Consider the following 17,948-nt stretch of genomic DNA (forward strand, 5'->3'; position numbering starts at 1 on the left):
TATCTATCTACCTTCCTCCCTCTTATTTTCATGGCACGTTACAATGTAATTTGTGCAAGCCACTGGAGCCTGCGAGCTCGATCCCTGTCCCATCCCCACAAACCATCTCGCTTCTGTGCTCCTATTTTCCCCATTTCTAATATCTCCCCTATGTATCTGCCATTGCCCCCCCCCGTGTCCATATACCATCCCCATGGCATGTCCCCTTTATGTCTCTGTCCCTATGGCCCATGCACATAATTTCCCCTCTTTCTGTTACCTTCCTGTGTCCAGATTTCCCCTATCTTCCTCTTCCATACCAGTGTGTCTCTTCTTTTCAACCCCATCTAGCTTTTTTCCCTCTTTCTTCCCCCCCCTGCTTCTAGCATCTGGCTCACCTGCCTGTCCTTCCCTTTCTTTCCTGCTGTGGGTTTTTCTTTCCGTTTTCATCCCCTTGGCCCAGAATCCTTTTCCCTTTCACTCCCTCCTTACAGTCTGAGCCAGGAACACGGGTGATCGCACGGTCCTCGCAGCCCCCACCCGCCTGCCCAATCGATCCTAGTGTTTAGCCAGCTCTCTCCCTTCTCCTCACCTTAATTTGCAGGCTTTCTTTTTCAGCGACCTGCACGCTTTCCCAAAGAGCCGCACACGCGTGGCTGCTCAGTGTTCAATCTTCTGCTCTGCTGCAACTTCCTGTTTCCGGTTGCGTCAGAGCAGAAGATCGAAACTGAGCAGCAGCAGCGGGTGCGCGGCTCTCTGATAGCGTGCGGGTCGCCGAAAAAGAAAATCTACAAACTAAGGTGAGGAGAAGGGAGAGAGCTGGCTAAACACTAGAATCGATTGGGCAGGCGGGTGTGAGCTGCGGGGACCGCGCGATCCTTCATGCCTCACTGCGGGGACAAGACCCATTCACCGCCCTACGGGCGGTGAATGGCCTTGTCCCCGTCGCCGCAGCGACTGCTAGTTTTCTTCCCCGTTTTCGGCGGGTGACCCGCGGCTAAAATGCGGTGGCCGCGGGTAAACCGCCACCGTGTCATTCTCTACTTGGTATCACTATCGATTCCTCTCTCTCCCTCATTGACCACCTCAACTCCTTGGCAAAATCATGCTTTTTCAGCCTTCACATGCTGAGGAAAGCTAGATCCTACTTCAGCCAACAACACTTTGCCATCCTTGTCCAATCCATCATCCTCTCCAAACTAGATTACTGCAACGCCATCTACTTAAATCTATCAAAAAAAGTATTCTAAGACTCCAGCTAATCCAGAATACTGCAGCCAAATTGATCTTCTCAAAATGCAAGTCTGACCATGCCTCCCCACTCCTTGCCAAACTTCATTGGCTCCCAATAATCTCCAGAATCCATTTCAAATGTTCCTGCCTGGCTTTCAAGATCATTCACGGAATCCTGCTTCCTCTTATCCCACTGTCTTTCAACTCCTCCAGTCCCGACTCCTCCAGAACTGCCCAAAGGCTTAAACTAGCCTTCCCCTCTCCACGCGGCATCCACTATTCAGGCAAACTGGGAAAATCCCTTCTCTTCAAAATCACAGGTCTTTGGAACGACCTCACCACTCCGCTGCGGAACCTGAGCTCCCTTCAGTTATTCCGCAAACAACTGAAAACCTGGCTTTTCAGCAAATTGTACCTCTATCCTTCCCCCCTTTCTCTCCCCCCTTCTACACATAAGTTCATGTAATCCTTTTTCTTCTTCTCTACCCACTATTTTAAGTTCTTGTAAACCGTGTCGAGCTCCATTCTCATGGAGATGATGTGGTATATAAACTTAAGGTTTAGATTAGATTAGATTAGATAAAACCATTTGTTTGCCCCTACATTTAGTAATATAGGTCTGATGAAGTATCTTGAGTTGGATTTCATGGAGGCCCACATTGGGAGTGACTCAAAAAGCCTGAAGAAAGCCTGTGGAGGCACCATAATGTCCTCCGTAATCAGTCCAGCCCAGGAAGCAGCTAACTGGCCAAAAGAGGGCAACGGCCAAAACTCCCTGCCCAGAACATAGCATTTGGACAATCGATTATGAGGGACAGACATGCGAATTAAAAGCCTGTCCAGTAGTGTAAAATGTATTGGGTACCCCATGTGTCTCCTAAGAGTCATATAATAGTGACAAAGTTGCAGATACTGGAAAAAAATACCATGAAGGTAGACCCCACCGCTGTTGAGCCTGCTGAAAGAAATTCACCCACCTCAGGGCAATAAAGGTTGCCGATATATCTGCAGCCCCCCCCCCCCCAGCCCAGTCAGAGATAGCATGGGTGCCCTGGCCTGTTGGGAAGTCGGGGTTAGCCCAAATTTCATTAAATGGAGAGCCCCCCCCATCTTAGAACTCCAACAATCCCAAGCTAATTTTAAGGGCCGCATCAACACTGGCATGCCACCCCTTAGAATGCAGAACAAATGGCAATACTATTGAATATCTCAATCAGGAGCTGTATCAAAAATATTCATCGCTAATTCCAAGCTTCAAATGTAATTTATCACCACTAGTATCCGATATCTCACTATCTTACAGCGGTGGAGTGGTGGGGCTGAGGTCTCCTCATAGTGAGATATCGGATACTAGTGGTGATAAATTACATTTGGAGCTTGGAGTTAGCGACGAACCCCTTAGAATGCAGCATACTGAACAGTGAGTGGGGGTGGGTACATGTTTCACTGCTGTGCATTACACAGAGTGCTTATGAGCTCCTTGTAATGTATTAGCATAGGATTCTCAGTGGCTGCTACGATGATCAGTAGAAGCCACAGAGAACCCTTTTGTGCATCGGAAGGGTTTTCCTGCTTTAATGAGTCTTACTGGAACGGAAAACTTAAGTACAGTAAAACCTTGGTTTGCGAGCATAATTCGTTTGAGAAGCATGCTTGTAATCCAAAGCATTTGTATATCAAAGCGAATTTCCCCATAGGAAATAATGGAAACTCAGACGATTTATTCCACAACCCAAAAACTTTAGTACAGTAAAACCTTGGTTTGCGAGCATAATTCGTTTGAGAAGCATGCTTGTAATCCAAAGCATTTGTATATCAAAGCGAATTTCCCCATAGGAAATAATGGAAACTCAGACGATTCATTCCACAACCCAAAAACTTTAATACAAAATACTGTTCGCTAAGCCCACATTATCCCTCTCCTCAAGTCATTTCATTGGCTCCTTATCCGTTTCCACATACAGTTTAAATTCCTCTTTCTGACCTGCAAGTGTATTCACTCCGCAGCTCCTCAGTATCTAAAACTTTATCTCAAACGCTCTTTCTTACCAAACTTTTAGGAAGTCAATCAAAACTTATCTCTTTGACAAATTTCTCTGACTCCATTTCTACCATGATGTACTTCTAAAGCACTTCCATGAAAATTTTGATTAATCTTACCATGTTAATGCAATTTTGAAAGTTGTTTTTTTTGTAACATCGCTGTCTGTTTACAGTCTCTTCCTCTGTAAACCACTCTGAACTGTTTGTGGTATTGCAGTATATAAAAATAAAGTTGTTGTTGTTATTATACGTACTTGTAGTGCAAGATCTTGCTCATTTAGAACAGTCACTACACTCCCGCAGCGTCAGAGAAAGGAGAACCATCAGCTCAGTTTTGATGTGTGTATACTGTATGGGCTTGTATTGCAAGACATTGCTTGTATATCAAGTTATAATTTAATCAAATGTTTTGCAAAACACTTGCAATCCAAGGTTTTACTGTATTTTGTAATTATGACCTAACTGTATTAGTAACTGTACTGATCTACTAGTACTAGCTCTTATTGAATGTCCATGTCAATCTGTCCATTGTAACTACCTGGATAACTGACCCAACCTCTTGTAATGTAATCTGACCTTGAACTGAATAGGTAAAGAAAGAATAGAAAACCTGATTAACATAACATAACATCAACTCCAATATCAACTGCCTATTTATCACTACACTAACTTTCTGTTTTGAAGCAGTACTAGTACAATTTGTTATTATTCAAAAAACAATAAAAATGTTGTCATCAATAACAGCTTCAATAGCTATTTAGTACTGCTGGCAGAACTCTGCGCAAAATATTTCAAAATTCTGTAGAGTTTATTTGTAGTGTTTTGTGTAGAATTCTCCCATCCTGAGGCCTGAAATTCCTTCCTACTTTTCCCTCTCTCAGGTTCTAGCTTCCTCAGTTCCCTCTCTCACTCCAGGTGCAGTTGTCTCCCTCTAAATCCTACCAATATCTCACTTGCACCCTGAACCCTGTCCTTGGCCCCCATGGTCTGGCATCTCTCTCTCCCTAAGAATCTCTTCTTACCTTCCCATCCCCTTTCTGGTCTTGGTCACTCTGTCTTCCTCTTTCTACCATCCCCCCACCCCAGCAGGGACTTTTTAACTAAGTATGCCTGATAAAGCATATGCACAAATTCCAGGGGAAAACCATTCTCTGCGGCAGGAGCCGACTTCTCCTCAGATTTGGAATATTTGAAAGATTTGAGGGTTTTCGCTGGATCCGCGCTTACGGTTCACCAAAATGCCACCAGCATACTCCCCAGGGCCCCCTGATGTCAATTTTGCAGGAGTCGGGGCATAAGGCGCTTGAAGATCCTCCCCGGAGGTCAAAGGCACTGGCTTCTGTCTTATGACAAAAGGGCTAAAGGCTTTTCTTCTGCCAGTCCAAAAGGACGCTAGCTGCCTTCAGAAGAGTGGAAGGTTAGGTTTGGTATTTCACTTTGTGTGTAGTTAAATACCCATACTGCTTTGAGCAAAAAAGCTTTGTAGAAATGAAGCACACGTAGCTTGATGGAATGGCCCAGTCAATACAGAATAGTGTCTTAAGCCTAAGACAGAAGTTGTCAGATGTTTTGCTATCTTTTGACTTATTGTAATGGCCAGATGATGTGCAGATCTTTTCAGGTAAATGTTGTGGAAGATATAATGGAATCCTAGCCTGATACTTTCCTAACCTGGGGTGGGTGAGATGTCTCGGTTCCTGTTGAAGTTAAGCATAGTGCAAATCAGGTTAAGCATTAAGGGATTTTTTTTTTTGCTTAGTCTGTTTTCTATCTCCCCCAGTCAGAGTAGCACTTAAGTTCTTAATCAGCGTGGCTTCTGTGACAAGTGTCTATTTTACATTTGAAGGGCAAGATGAAGTTAAGAATCAACCTCATGGAGGCCATTCTTCCATCTGAGCTAGATGGGAGCAGCACTTTAAGTCCTGCTGTGTTCAGTTTGGGCTACAGCCTTGAATCCAGCAAGCAGTAAACTTTTTATTTTGTTAGTACAGTATTTTCTTTCAGTGTTAGTATTCATTGTTTTGCCTTGAAGCAGCAAAGCATGTTTTGAAGTGTACAGATACCGGTGCTAAATGACGTGCTGCACAGCGACTTAAAGAAATAAAATAAAGTAAAGAAAGCCGCGGTTAGAGAAGGAAGTAGTAAAATGGCAGAGCTGTAGAACAGGGCTTCTTGGCGCCACGGAAAACAAGAACTGAGGAGACGCACGCCCTGACTCAGGTGGGAGGGCACTCGCGCATGCGCAGTGCAGCACTCGCAAACTTTGAAGATCTTCAAGCAAGTTTGCTTGCGAGGCTTTCCATTACGGGGCTCCGTGGATGACGTCACCCACATGTAGAGAATGTGCTGCCTGCTTGTCTTGGGATAATATGGTCCAAGAGGTTGATGAACCGGGACCCGATACGGTTCGTGTTTCAAAGAAACATGGATATAAACAGTTTGTACCCAAAATATGGTCCAAGAGGTTGATGAACCGGGACCCGATACGGTTCGTGTTTCAAAGAAACATGGATATAAACAGTTTGTACCCAAAATATGGTCCAAGAGGTTGATGAACCGGGACCCGATACGGTTCGTGTTTCGAAGAAACATGGATATAAACAGTTTGTACCCAAAATATGGTCCAAGAGGTTGATGAACCGGGACCCGATAAGGTTCGTGTTTCGAAGAAACATGGATATAAACAGTTTGTACCCAAAATATGGTCCAAGAGGTTGATGAACTGGGACCCAATATAGTCCATGTTTCAAAGAAACACTCCTTTCTCAGGGGTCTTAAAAGGTATCACATACTAGGGTACCATATGGATAACAACTGGAAATGGCTGTTCCGCAACGCTCAGCCTCACTCTCTGACATTTCTCACCTATAGACCGCTGCCGCCGCTCTCTCTGCAGCCAATCAGAGTGATAACTAGCAAAGAGAATTGCTAGAAGGTAGACAGCACAGAACCATATCTGAAAGGATGGAACCACGCCACTTAGATACGCAGAGCAGTGCTGTACATCCTGAGATGGAGGAGCAGCAAGTTTGCATCCAGAACAGAGAGAGATTGTGATAAGCTGGTATCCAAAGCGACTGTGTATCTCTGAAAATGGGGACTCACCAAGCAGGCAACCAGTGCAGGGTTCTACATCTGAAGATGAAGCTGTGCCAAACAGGCAAGCGAAGCCACTCTCTACATCTAGAGAATGAGCCAAGCTAGACCAGCAAGTGAAATTGCTCTCTACATCCAGAGATGGAGAAGAACCAACATGTTATGTACATCTAGCAGTGGAGACGTGCCAACAATGACCGGGAGCCAAGATTACCCCAGTAGACAACAACCAGAAGCCGGTGCCAACCTGGTAAATGAAGTCACACTTTACATCCAGAGATGGGGCCTGGGCTAATCCAGTAGACCAGTGTCTCTCAAACTTTCTCGAGCTGGGGCACACTAAAGGCCATGGCTTGAGGCACCCAGAAGTGAATGGACATGATGACATCATGCGTATGTGTGACATCACCACATCGACATCCACGCATGTACTGAGGCCCTCCAGATGGGCCCCGAGACACCAGTAGGGGGTGCCAGCAGGGAAGAGGGTTGGAGAGAAGGAGAGCCACCGGTGCTAGCTGATTGCCTACAGCAGTGTTTTTCAACTACTTCAAGCTAAGTACCCCCCTAAGTCTAACAAATATCAACCGAGTACCCCAACCACAGACCTCCCTAGGCCCACCCAAGCTCTGTCCCAGATCCCATCCCCTTTACTAATTATAATGCAATTTTTTCCCATTCATTTTTCATATACACACAATATACACAGCAGATATAAATTCTCAAACCTGACACATTTCAATCACTATATTGAAAATAAAATAATTTTACCTACCAGCGATCCTCTGCAGGCTGCTGTAATTAGATTTAAAAGCGAGACCGGCAGACCAACGGGGAAGCTGGAGGACACTAGAGATAAGGGGGAACCATGCAGGCCTTCGGTGAATCGGGCAGTGCTGGCGCTGTACCGCATAGGGAAGTCAGCTGGCAGGCGCCTCTCTTCCTCCTCAGTGTGCTGCAGCACACTTGGAATCTCAGGAGCCCACTAGTGTGCCCTGGCACACAGTTTGAGATACACTGTGGTAGACAAATCCTGGGCCAACCAAGTAGGGAAAGCAGAGCTGGACTCTACTTCCAGTGATGGAGCCATGGCACCTTGCATCTCTAGGCTATTAAATTGTTTTATTATGTACCATGTTGACATTGTAATGTAGCATACTATGCCACACTTTATATTGTTATTTGAATATTTTTACTGCTGTAATTGCCTATTTTCAACACCTTAAGTGAATCCCTTCAAAAGGCAGTAAATAAATTCTAATAAAAGAAATAAATAATAAAAGAACAGCATACATTTATATTTACCATACCAATAATATTTCAGTGCACAACATATATTTGGCATATCTGACACACATTCAGGTTCTGGCACAGTCTCTACACCAGATAAAATATTGCTTTTGCTAATAAATGCACATTTTCTAGTCGCTTGTTTCCATGTTTCCCTCGAGTACATTTTTTTACAAATTTATTTATTGTACGAGTTTATGTAAAAAAAAAAAATGTATCTATCTATATCTATATATATATATATATATCTTTTTTTTTTTTTTTTTACATAAAACTCATACAATAAATAAATTTGTAAAAAAATGCACTCGAGAGAAATATGGAAACAAACGACTAGAAAATGTGCATTTATTATATCAACCTCCTCCTTTACAAAGCCATGCTACCATTTTTAGCGCTGGCTGCCACCGTAGTAACAGCTCCAATGCTCATAGAATTCCTATGAAAATCTCAGCACTTGGTTAACTTAAATGGAGACTATTGCATAGTTCAGTCCGTTAAATGCAAGAAATTATCTTACAAATGTGCCTCACTCCATTTTAAACTTCTTTATTCACAAATTTTTTATAGATCCTCAGAGGGCCACCACGCACTCAAATGTATTTCATAGTGCGGGCTTTATGCACCCTTTCGTCACTGGACCTGATTTTTTAGTTAAGTGTAACATTTTAGTGTTATGACTAAAGTATAGGTATTTTTAAAGTACTTAGCTTTTAGTTGACGCTAGTCGGGAGGGTAGAATAGGTTTACGGTTAAGGTATAGATACTTAGGAAACCTGTTTATGACTTGACTTATTTGTAAACTTTTTTAGGGAGAGGGAGCCTTGATAAAGCCCTGTGAGACAGACGGGCGAAACATGTTGGACATTTATGTTTCTACCCTCCCGACTAGCGTCAACTAAAAGCTAAGTACTTTAAAAATACCTATACTTTAGTCATAACACTAAAATGTTACACTTAACTAAAAAATCAGGTCCAGTGACGAAAGGGTGCATAAAGCCCGCACTATGAAATACATTTGAGTGCGTGGTGGCCCTCTGAGGATCTATAAAAAATTTGTGAATAAAGAAGTTTAAAATGGAGTGAGGCACATTTGTAAGATAATTTCTTGCATAGAATTCCTATGAGCATTTGAACTGTTACCGCCAGGGCTGGCGCTAAAAACGCTAGCACAGCTTTGTAAAGGAGAAGGCAAATTAGGAAACAATACTGGGTACAGTGGCGTAGTAAGGAGGGGGCAAGGGGGGCAGTTGGCCCCAGGTGTTATCTTACTTGGGGCACCAGCTCCCCTCCTCCTCTCCACCCCCGCTTCCCACTCCTCCCCCTGCCACACACATGCCCTTTCCCTTCCCATGTACCTTTTTTTAACTTTGGCACGAGCAGACACCAACTTGCTGCCCACGTCAGCTTCAACGCTCTTTCTGACATCACTTCCGGGACCCACACCTAAGAAGTGACATCAGAGAGAGCGTTGAAGCCGACGCGGGCAGTAAGTTGGTGGATAGGGTCAATCCAGTCCTGGGTTTACCCACTGCTTGCAGGGACTTGTAGTTGTATTTTCCCATGAGATGGATTTGCATGCACTGCCTCTTTGAGATGCAAATCTATCTCATTCATATTTATTGTGGATATCCTGAAAACCTGACCTGGCTCCGGCTCTCGAGGACCGGAATTGCCTACCCCTGCCCTAAGACAAGCAAGATTACAAGTCCCAGCATGCAGTGGGATAAACCCAAGGCTGATCAACCCTGTCCTACAAATCTGGATCAAGGTGGCACACTTACCAAACAGAGAGGTCCTTTTACTAAGGCTCCCTAGCCGTTTTAGCACGTGCTAAACGCTAACATGTCCATAGAATATAATGGACGCATTAGCGTTTAGCGCATGCTAAAACTGCTAGCGCACCCTAGTAAAAGGACCCCCAGAATGAAGTGCTATACTGTATTTAGAAATAATAGTTTGTTGCCTGTGCATTATAGCTATATAATACAACAACAAAGCAGACACACAAGTAAGCTCAAATACTGAATTTTTCTGTAAAAAAAAAAAAAAAAGTGGTGGCTGCAAGAAAACAACCTCCTAGAGGTGGCACAGATAAGGAGTCCTGGTAAAAGACAATCACTAGTCTAAAAGATAGAAAAAGTGATGATATAGCTGGGTAGGCTATTATAAAAAAAAAAAAAAAAAAAAAACCCTCACGTTGATAGTTTAGTAAAAAGTTTTAACCACTACAAATGAACTCAATACAACGCCATGTATATGAAAATAGCAAGAGGCCTGGAAGCTGAAAAATCGCTTTGAAACAATGACCTCCCCAAACTCCAAAAGGAAAAAGTGAACACTCCTTCACCAGGGTTACCATATGGCTCCACAAAAAGGAGGACGGATCGAGACATCCGGGTTTTACTTCCACTGAAAACAATAGAAGTAAGAAAGCCCGATTGAAACATCTGGGTGTTTTTACTTCCATTAAAAGCAATGGAAGCAAAACCTGGATGTCTCAATCTGTCCTCCTTTATCTGGAACCACCCTCACAGGGGGAGAGCCAGTCCCAATGCCATAATCTACTTTTATCACAATTCGTCTCCCCTAGCAACATACAAATTTTTTTAAAAAAATAATAATAATAATAATACAGTTAACGCCACCCCTCGCAACCAATTCTCACGGTTCACAAGGAAACATCCTAAAGGGGGGGGGGGGGTCACACAGTCACACTCATCCAGAGCGCGCCACGAACACCGGATAAGCGTTCTATCGTGGCCCCGCGAACTCATCCTCGCGGGACACCGGACCCCCGGCACTGTCATACGCTTTTCCTCCAGTCTAAAAGCCAACGCCACTCCTACCTGCGTTCAAGTCTGTTTTGTTTTTAAAGGGGGCGAAAGCCCACAAAGAGCGAATCACTTACCAGTCATTCCCGGTACCAGTACTACGATAACCACTAAAAGAAACACTACAGCCAGCGCCATCTCATAGCCTAATCCAGTCGCTCCTGATTGGCCGAAGCCGGATAACGGTTCCGTACAGCGAGTAAAAAAAAAAAATTCCGTGGACGCCGTCGCGAGCTGCAAAACTCCGCCCTTTTAGCTAACAGATAGGCCTTGGGTAAAGTTAAATGCTTTGAGTAGGGAGCAGGTAGTGGCCTGCCGCGTCCACTGTAGTTCTTTCCCAAGTTGCCGCAGCCTATGTGAAATTAAGTTTTAACCACGCGAGCGCCAGCTTTACGGGTGCTTGCAAACTTCCCATAGAGAGCAAACTCTGTGGCTATGTCCATTCCACAGAGAGTGATTTCTGTAATATGCGGTGCCAGTGGAAATGCAGCGCTGAACACAGCAGCTGCATTTTTCTGTCCTTGGTAATTTATCTTTTATGGGAGCAATGTTTCCAAGTTTCAAAAAAAAAAAAAAAAAAATTCAAATTTTCTGAAATGTGTATTCGTAAAACAACAGTGCAACTTCAGTATAATGATAAATTTAGTTTCTCGGGGTTACTTGTGCTCTCTGAGTCAGTAAGATAAATTTAAAAAACAAACAAACCAACTCCCAATCTGGAGCAGTTGGGCAGTGATTTGGGCCTTGGGAGCAATAAGGGTCATCATGCCCTCCCCCTTTCCCCCCCCCAAAAAAAAACGAGTAGAATTTTGGCTTATAAACGTGAGATGTTGTAGGGTAACTAAGTTTAAATGTAACTAGTTACTGTACTCAGTAGTATACCTAGCATATGTGATACCCGGGGCCCATCATTTTTTTGAAACCCCCCCCCCCCCCCCCCCATCTGTATGAAAAAACATGATTTTTAGTAACAAGCCACAGGTCACACATGAGTACCTAGGAAAAGGCAGCATCTTACATACTGCAGTGAATACAACAGCAATACACCCATTAAGCACTAATTAAAGACAACATTGTACAACACTTGTAAGATCACAACTTAATAAGGGCTAGTCAACACGGCTTTAGGAAAGGGAAGTCGTGTCTGACAAATTTGCTTCAATTCTTCGAGAAAGTGAACAAACAATTGGATAGTGGAAATCCAGTGGACATAGTTTACTTGGATTTCCAGAAAGCGTTCGACAAGGTTCCGCATGAAAGGCTTATGAGAAAACTTCTGAGCCATGGAATAGGAGGAGAAGTGCATAGATGGATTGGCAAATGGCTAGAGAAAAGAAGGCAAAGGGTGAGCATAAATGGGCAATTCTCGGACTGGGAGAGAGTGACTAGCGGCGTGCCCCAGGGTTCGGTTCTTGGGCCTATTTTGTTTAATATTTTTATAAATGACCTTGAAGAGGAAACAACATGCAATATAACGAAGTTTGCAGATGTTAGGGGACTGTGAGGATCTCCAGAAGGATCTAAACCAGCTGGAAACTTGGGCGAAAAAGTGGCAGATGAGTTTTAACATAGACAAATGCAAGGTGATGCATCTAGGAAAGAAAAACAAAGAACATGAGTATAAGATGTTGGGGGTGACATTAGCCAAATGCGAACAAGAAAGGGATTTGGGGGTACTGATAGACAGAACCCTAAAGCCTTCAACTCAATGCGCGGCGGCGGCGGCGAAGAAAGCAAATAGGATGTTGGGCATGATTAAGAAGGGGATCACGTGTAGATCGGAAGAGGTCATAATGCCACTTTACAGAGCAATGGTCAGACCTCACTTGGAATACTGTGTCCAACACTGGTCTCCATACCTTAAGAAGGATATAACTCTGCTGGAGAGGGTGCAGAGACGAGCCATGAAACTAGTCAAAGGTATGGAGAATTTGAGCTACGAGGAACGTCTCAGAAAACTGGGTCTGTTCGCCCTAGAAGAATGTGAGGGGATTTGATAGAGACTTTTAAAATATTTAAAGGATTTGATAAATTAGACCAGGAAGAAGCATTGTTAACATTTTCGGAAGTCACACGGACACGGGGCCATAGCCTGAAGCTGAATGGCAGCAGGTTCAGGACAAACGTCAGGAAGTTCTGTTTTTCACAGCGAGTGTTTGGAGCTTGGAATGCTCTCCCGGAGGAGGTTGTGGCGGAGACTACTGTTCTGGGTTTCAAGCGCAAGTTGGATGCACATCTTCTTGAAAACCATATTGAGGGATACAGGAAATCCGGGTCTCCCAAAAGGTGTATTTAAATGGGCCACCGCGTGCGCGGATCGCCGGACAAGATGGACTTCGGTCTGATCCGGTGAAGGCATTTCTTATGTTTTTATAAACAAGCCAGACTAGTACAGATCAATCCTATACCGTCAATCCTAACAGAAAACCATGTCTTTCAAACACACAGAACACAGAAAACACCTTCGCCTAGTATGGAATATGTCATCACAAACTAACCCCTCCCCCTTTTACAAAACTGTAGTGTGGATTTTAGCCACGGTGGTAACAGCTCTGACACATGGAATTCTGAGCATTAGAGCTGCTACCACCACGGCTGATGCTAAAAAATGCTCCACAGTTTTGTAAAAGGGGGGATAAAATAGAAATACATAGACAAAGGTTAAATTGAACCAGCAAGAAGCTGGATGCTGCATACAATACAATACAATACAACTCCATAGAGGAGTGTGTGGCGCAGTGGTTGGATCTACAGCCTCAGCACCCTGGGGTTGTGGGTTCAAACCCCGCGCTGCTCCTTGTGACCCTGGGCAAGTCACTTAATCCTCCATAGCCCCAGGTACGTTAGATAGATTGTGAGCCCACCGGGACAGAGAGGGAAAAATGCTTGAGTACCTGATTGTAAAAACCGCTTAGATAACCTTGATAGGCGGTATATAAAATCCTAATAAACTTGAAACTTGAAAAAGTGACACATGTCTCCTACAGCAATAAATAAATAGAACATTTTTGTTTTACTTTTGTCTTCTCTGGTTTCTACTTTTGTCTTTTCTGGTTTCTACTTTCCTCATCTTCTTGTTACTCTTTTCCTTCCATCCACTGTCTGCCTTCTCTCTGCCTCTATATGTCATCTTCTCTCCTATGCCCCTTCCAGAAACTGTATGCCTCCCCCTTTCATCTCTCCTTTCACCCCCATTGGTCTGGTATCTCTCTCCTCTCCTTCCCTCTCCCACACCTCTCTTCTGAAATCCCTTTCTTCCCTCATTTTTCTTTTCAATTTATTTTCTGCATCCATCTAGATTACATTCTTACTACCCTCTCATCAATTTCCTTTTTTACTGTCTACCTACAGCTTGCCACCTCTTTCCCTCACCCCCTCCAGTATTTCCCTAACTCAATCCTTTTCCCCCATCATGTGCCCTTCTTTTATTTATCCCCTCCTTCCATCATGTGCCCTCTTTCTCTATTCCATCTAGTACCTTCTCTCTCTGTCCACTTCCATCGTCAGCTCCCCTCTTTCTCTCCTCCCATTTCCTTCCTGCATTTGCTCCCTTATCTCTTCCATCTGCACTTCCATCCAGCATAGGCTCCACCCCCATTGGTCTGGTATCTCTCTCCTCTCCTTCCCTCTCCCACACCTCTCTTCTGAAATCCCTTTCTTCCCTCATTTTTCTTTTCAATTTATTTTCTGCATCCATCTAGATTACATTCTTACTACCCTCTCATCAATTTCCTTTTTTACTGTCTACCTACAGCTTGCCACCTCTTTCCCTCACCCCCTCCAGTATTTCCCTAACTCAATCCTTTTCCCCCCATCATGTGCCCTTCTTTTATTTATCCCCTCCTTCCATCATGTGCCCTCTTTCTCTATTCCATCTAGTACCTTCTCTCTCTGTCCACTTCCATCGTCAGCTCCCCTCTTTCTCTCCTCCCATTTCCTTCCTGCATTTGCTCCCTTATCTCTTCCATCTGCACTTCCATCCAGCATAGGCTCCCCCTCTACCCGCAACACTACCATCTAATGTCTGCCCTTTCTCTCTCCATCCACCCCTCTTCAATCAGCATCTTCCCCCATTTTTTTTCCCTCCGATCCAATTCCATCCAGTATGATTCCCCCTTATGTCTCTCTCCCCTTTCCCTGTACATCAATTCCATCAGCACCACCCTTCCATACCACCCTGCCCCCTTTCTCCACCTGCACTACTCTTTCATTCCAGCAGTCCTGCTCCTTTCTTGCGATGACTGTAGCTGCCAGCTGCTGGTCCACCCCAATCCGACGTACTAGCTCTGGAGCAGAGTCCGCAGCCATGTGCTGGAAGGTTCCGCGATGACTCCAGGCTTTGCTCCGGAAGAAGTAAGTTACGTCGGAGAGGGTTGACCCGGCAGACGCAGGGAGTTGCGGCAAGGACCCGTGATGACTGCGTCTTCCGGGTCCACCCCCTCCGATATAACTTACTTCTTCCAGAGCAAAGCCGGCAGACGAGTCATTGGGGGACCTTCCTGCACCTCAGCACAGCTGCCGACTCTGCTCTAGAGCAGTGTTTTTTAACCTTTTTACACCCATGGACTGGCAGAAATAAAAGAATTATTTTGAGGACCGGCAAACTACTAAGACAGAATTTAAAAAAAACACATTTCCTCCCAGTCTCCGCAGGCTCAGTCCCCGCAAACCATCTGATTCCATCTGCATAAGTGTCAGTTATGATTTTATATTGAACATATTTTATTAAAGTATAAAAAGAGGACGGTCACGTGATGCCATGAGCGTGTGAGGACGCATCCTTACTCGCTCCGGGGCCACCCTGTTTACCTGACAATAATCGCCGATTTTTCGAAGTCTCCTTTCAGCTGTTTCGACTCCAGAACTCGATCGGGGTGCATGGACAAATATTTAACAAGATCACAGGATTCCATGCAACCCAAATCCGCCCGCAAAGATCGTGAACGAGCGCGGCCTGGGGCGAACAAAATGGCGGCGAGCCCCGCGACGGCGGTCTCGAATCTCACTGAGACCGCCTTAAGCGATATCAAGGACGCCTTGGCGCAGGTCTTGGGGCCGAAGCTGGAAATCATTACGGCACAAATCAACAACGTGGAGACTCTGCTGGCGGCGGCGGCGACTCGAACGGGTGAGCTGGAGCAACGGGTCTCCACGTTAGAAGACACCTCCGTGACTCAGAGCACAGATTTGGAGGAGTTGCGGGCGCAGGTTCGGGCGCAGGCTGAAAAACTGGACGATTTGGAGAATCGTTCCAGACGCTCGAACCTGCGCCTGCTGGGAATCCCAGAGTCGATCCCGGACCGTGACCTGCTGGGGGTCCTAGAAACATGGCTGAAGGAAGAATTGCCTTTTCACTCCTCTCTGGGGCCCCTCCGTATTGAAAGGGCACACCGCTTGGGCCGTCGTCCTGATTTGGAGACCCGGCCACGTGTTGTCATCATGAAGGTGCTCAACTTTCGCCATAAGGTGGAACTGTTGCAACTCTATCGGAATAAACGTGATGCCTTGAAGTACGATGGCTCTCTGATCAGAATTAGCCAGGATTTTTCTCTGGCTCTACAGGAACGGAGGCGACCATTTTATTCCCTCTGCACACAACTGTCTGAGCTTAAAGTCAGATTCCAGTTCAACTATCCGGCTCAATTGAGGATCCTTCACAATGGTGTCTGGAAGACCTTCCAATCTTCTGAGGCGGCTGCTGAATTTATTACCTTGCTTAAAAGGCCTGATTCAGGACAGGTTTGACACTGGGGTTTGAGCCTTCTATGAGTCTGACATGTATAGCTTGATTGTTATTGTCCCTATGCGTTTTTCTAGGGAGACCATGTTTTGGAAACTTTCCTGAGTATATCCTCTTGCTGGCCGGGGTGGCCCTGGGAGGGACATCTATCGTGACTCTTCTTTCTCCCACATGATGGGAGCAGTGGGGAGTGTGGGGGGGTTTTGGGGGGTGGGATACTCCTGGGTGGCAGCAGCGGTACCTACAGGGACAATTGTGTTTTTCTATCTGTGTTCTCTATGTTTCTTGTACATTTTGGGATATTGCGCATGGTATGAATGGAGTGTGTTTGTGCAGTCCTGGGGTGAGGCTGGGCGCCCCTGGACTCTCTCTATAGGATGGCTTACTTATTATGATCTGAGAAGTGGGGAGAGTCATGGGTGATAGGAATGTCCGTATACTCTCCTGGAATGTATCAGGCATCACCTCGCCTGCCAAGCGGACAAAGATTTTGTCACAGCTGAAACATCACTCAGTTGACATAGCCTGCCTCCAGGAAACTAGACTTACCGATGCAGAACACCAAAAACTGAAGAGAGGTTGGGTTGGGGACCTATATTATGCATCAGCATCAGGGAGGAGGGCAGGGGTGGCTATATTGATCAGAAGGGGTTTACCATGCTCTGTCCAGGTCCTGAGGCGTGACACCGATGGTCGATACTTGCTGGTGAGGGTGACAGGTCCGGGTGGGTCATTCAGGTTACTAGTGGGATATGGCCCTAATGGCTACCAGCACTCTTTTTTCCAAAATCTGGTTAATATATGTTTGCAGTATTCGGGTGACCCGCTGATACTAGTGGGTGACTTGAATCAGGTTCTGGATCCTGGTGTGGATCGCTCTGGAGGGTTGGGACCCACGACGGCGAGACAGACAAAGGGTGTCCCCTATCTGTGTCGGACTTTGGGGTTGGTGGATCCCTGGCGGTTGCTCCACCCCACTGACAGGGACTATACGCACCAGTCCAGGGCCCATGGAACCTTTTCCAGAATTGACTACACCTTGATTTCTGAACACAAATTTGCTTGGGTTTCTGAGGCAACAATAGGCCCCCTTGAAATTTCTGACCACCATATGATTTGGTTAGATGTAGCACTGGGGGGTGCGGTGGGTGTGGGGTCGGGTTGGAGATTTCCCTCTTATTTGCATTCTGATCCTCACTTTCGGGAGTTTTTATCTGGGAAATGGGAGGAATACTGTTCTTTTAATGCTCCACATTTAGATCAACCCATATTATTTTGGGACGCTGCTAAGGCGGTACTGCGCGGGGAGGTGATTGCTTATGTGGCCGCTAGGACTCGGAGAATTGCTCATCGTATAGTATTGCTGGAGAAACAGTCGACTCAATTGAAACGGGAGTTACTGCATTCTCCCTCTGTGACTGCTAGGGAGGCATACACCGCCGCTTTGGCGGAGCTAAACTCTCTAATTCATGAGCGCACTAAGAAATTATTATTCTTTCGCAAATATCATTTTTATAAATATGGCAATAAATCTGGGAAGTTGTTAGCTTCCGTCGCGAAGAGTTGGAAGGGCTCTCGATATATAGCTATGTTGAAGGAGAAGTCGGGAAAAATACTGACGTCCGCGGCTGATATCTCCACCTGTTTTAAAAATTATTTTGAGGCCTTTTATTCATCCCCTGGTCCCTATACAGGCCCGGACGTGGGGGATTACCTAGAGGACGCTGGGATGC

At 45.3% G+C, this 17,948-nt stretch overlaps 1 protein-coding gene across 4 annotated transcripts in view; it reads right to left on the reverse strand.

Moving 5' to 3' along the window:
- RECK (reversion inducing cysteine rich protein with kazal motifs) overlaps positions 1-17,948 on the reverse strand; it is a 381,558-nt gene that overhangs the window by 354,479 nt on the left and 9,131 nt on the right. Inside the window, exon 1 of one of the 4 annotated variants that reach the window (XM_033929632.1) lies at positions 10,553-10,702. The exons of 1 other annotated variant lie outside the window; for it this stretch is intronic. In XM_033929632.1, the coding sequence (XP_033785523.1) occupies positions 10,553-10,613 (61 nt within the window). In that variant the 5' untranslated portion in view covers positions 10,614-10,702. Of the gene's footprint in view, positions 1-7,126; positions 7,240-10,552; positions 10,703-17,948 lie in introns of those variants that run through there. 2 more of the 4 variants (XM_033929629.1, XM_033929628.1) reach the window with 2 other exon arrangements.

Source organism: Geotrypetes seraphini, chromosome 2, assembly GCF_902459505.1.
Source record: "Geotrypetes seraphini chromosome 2, aGeoSer1.1, whole genome shotgun sequence".
Classification (NCBI taxonomy): domain Eukaryota; kingdom Metazoa; phylum Chordata; class Amphibia; order Gymnophiona; family Dermophiidae; genus Geotrypetes; species Geotrypetes seraphini.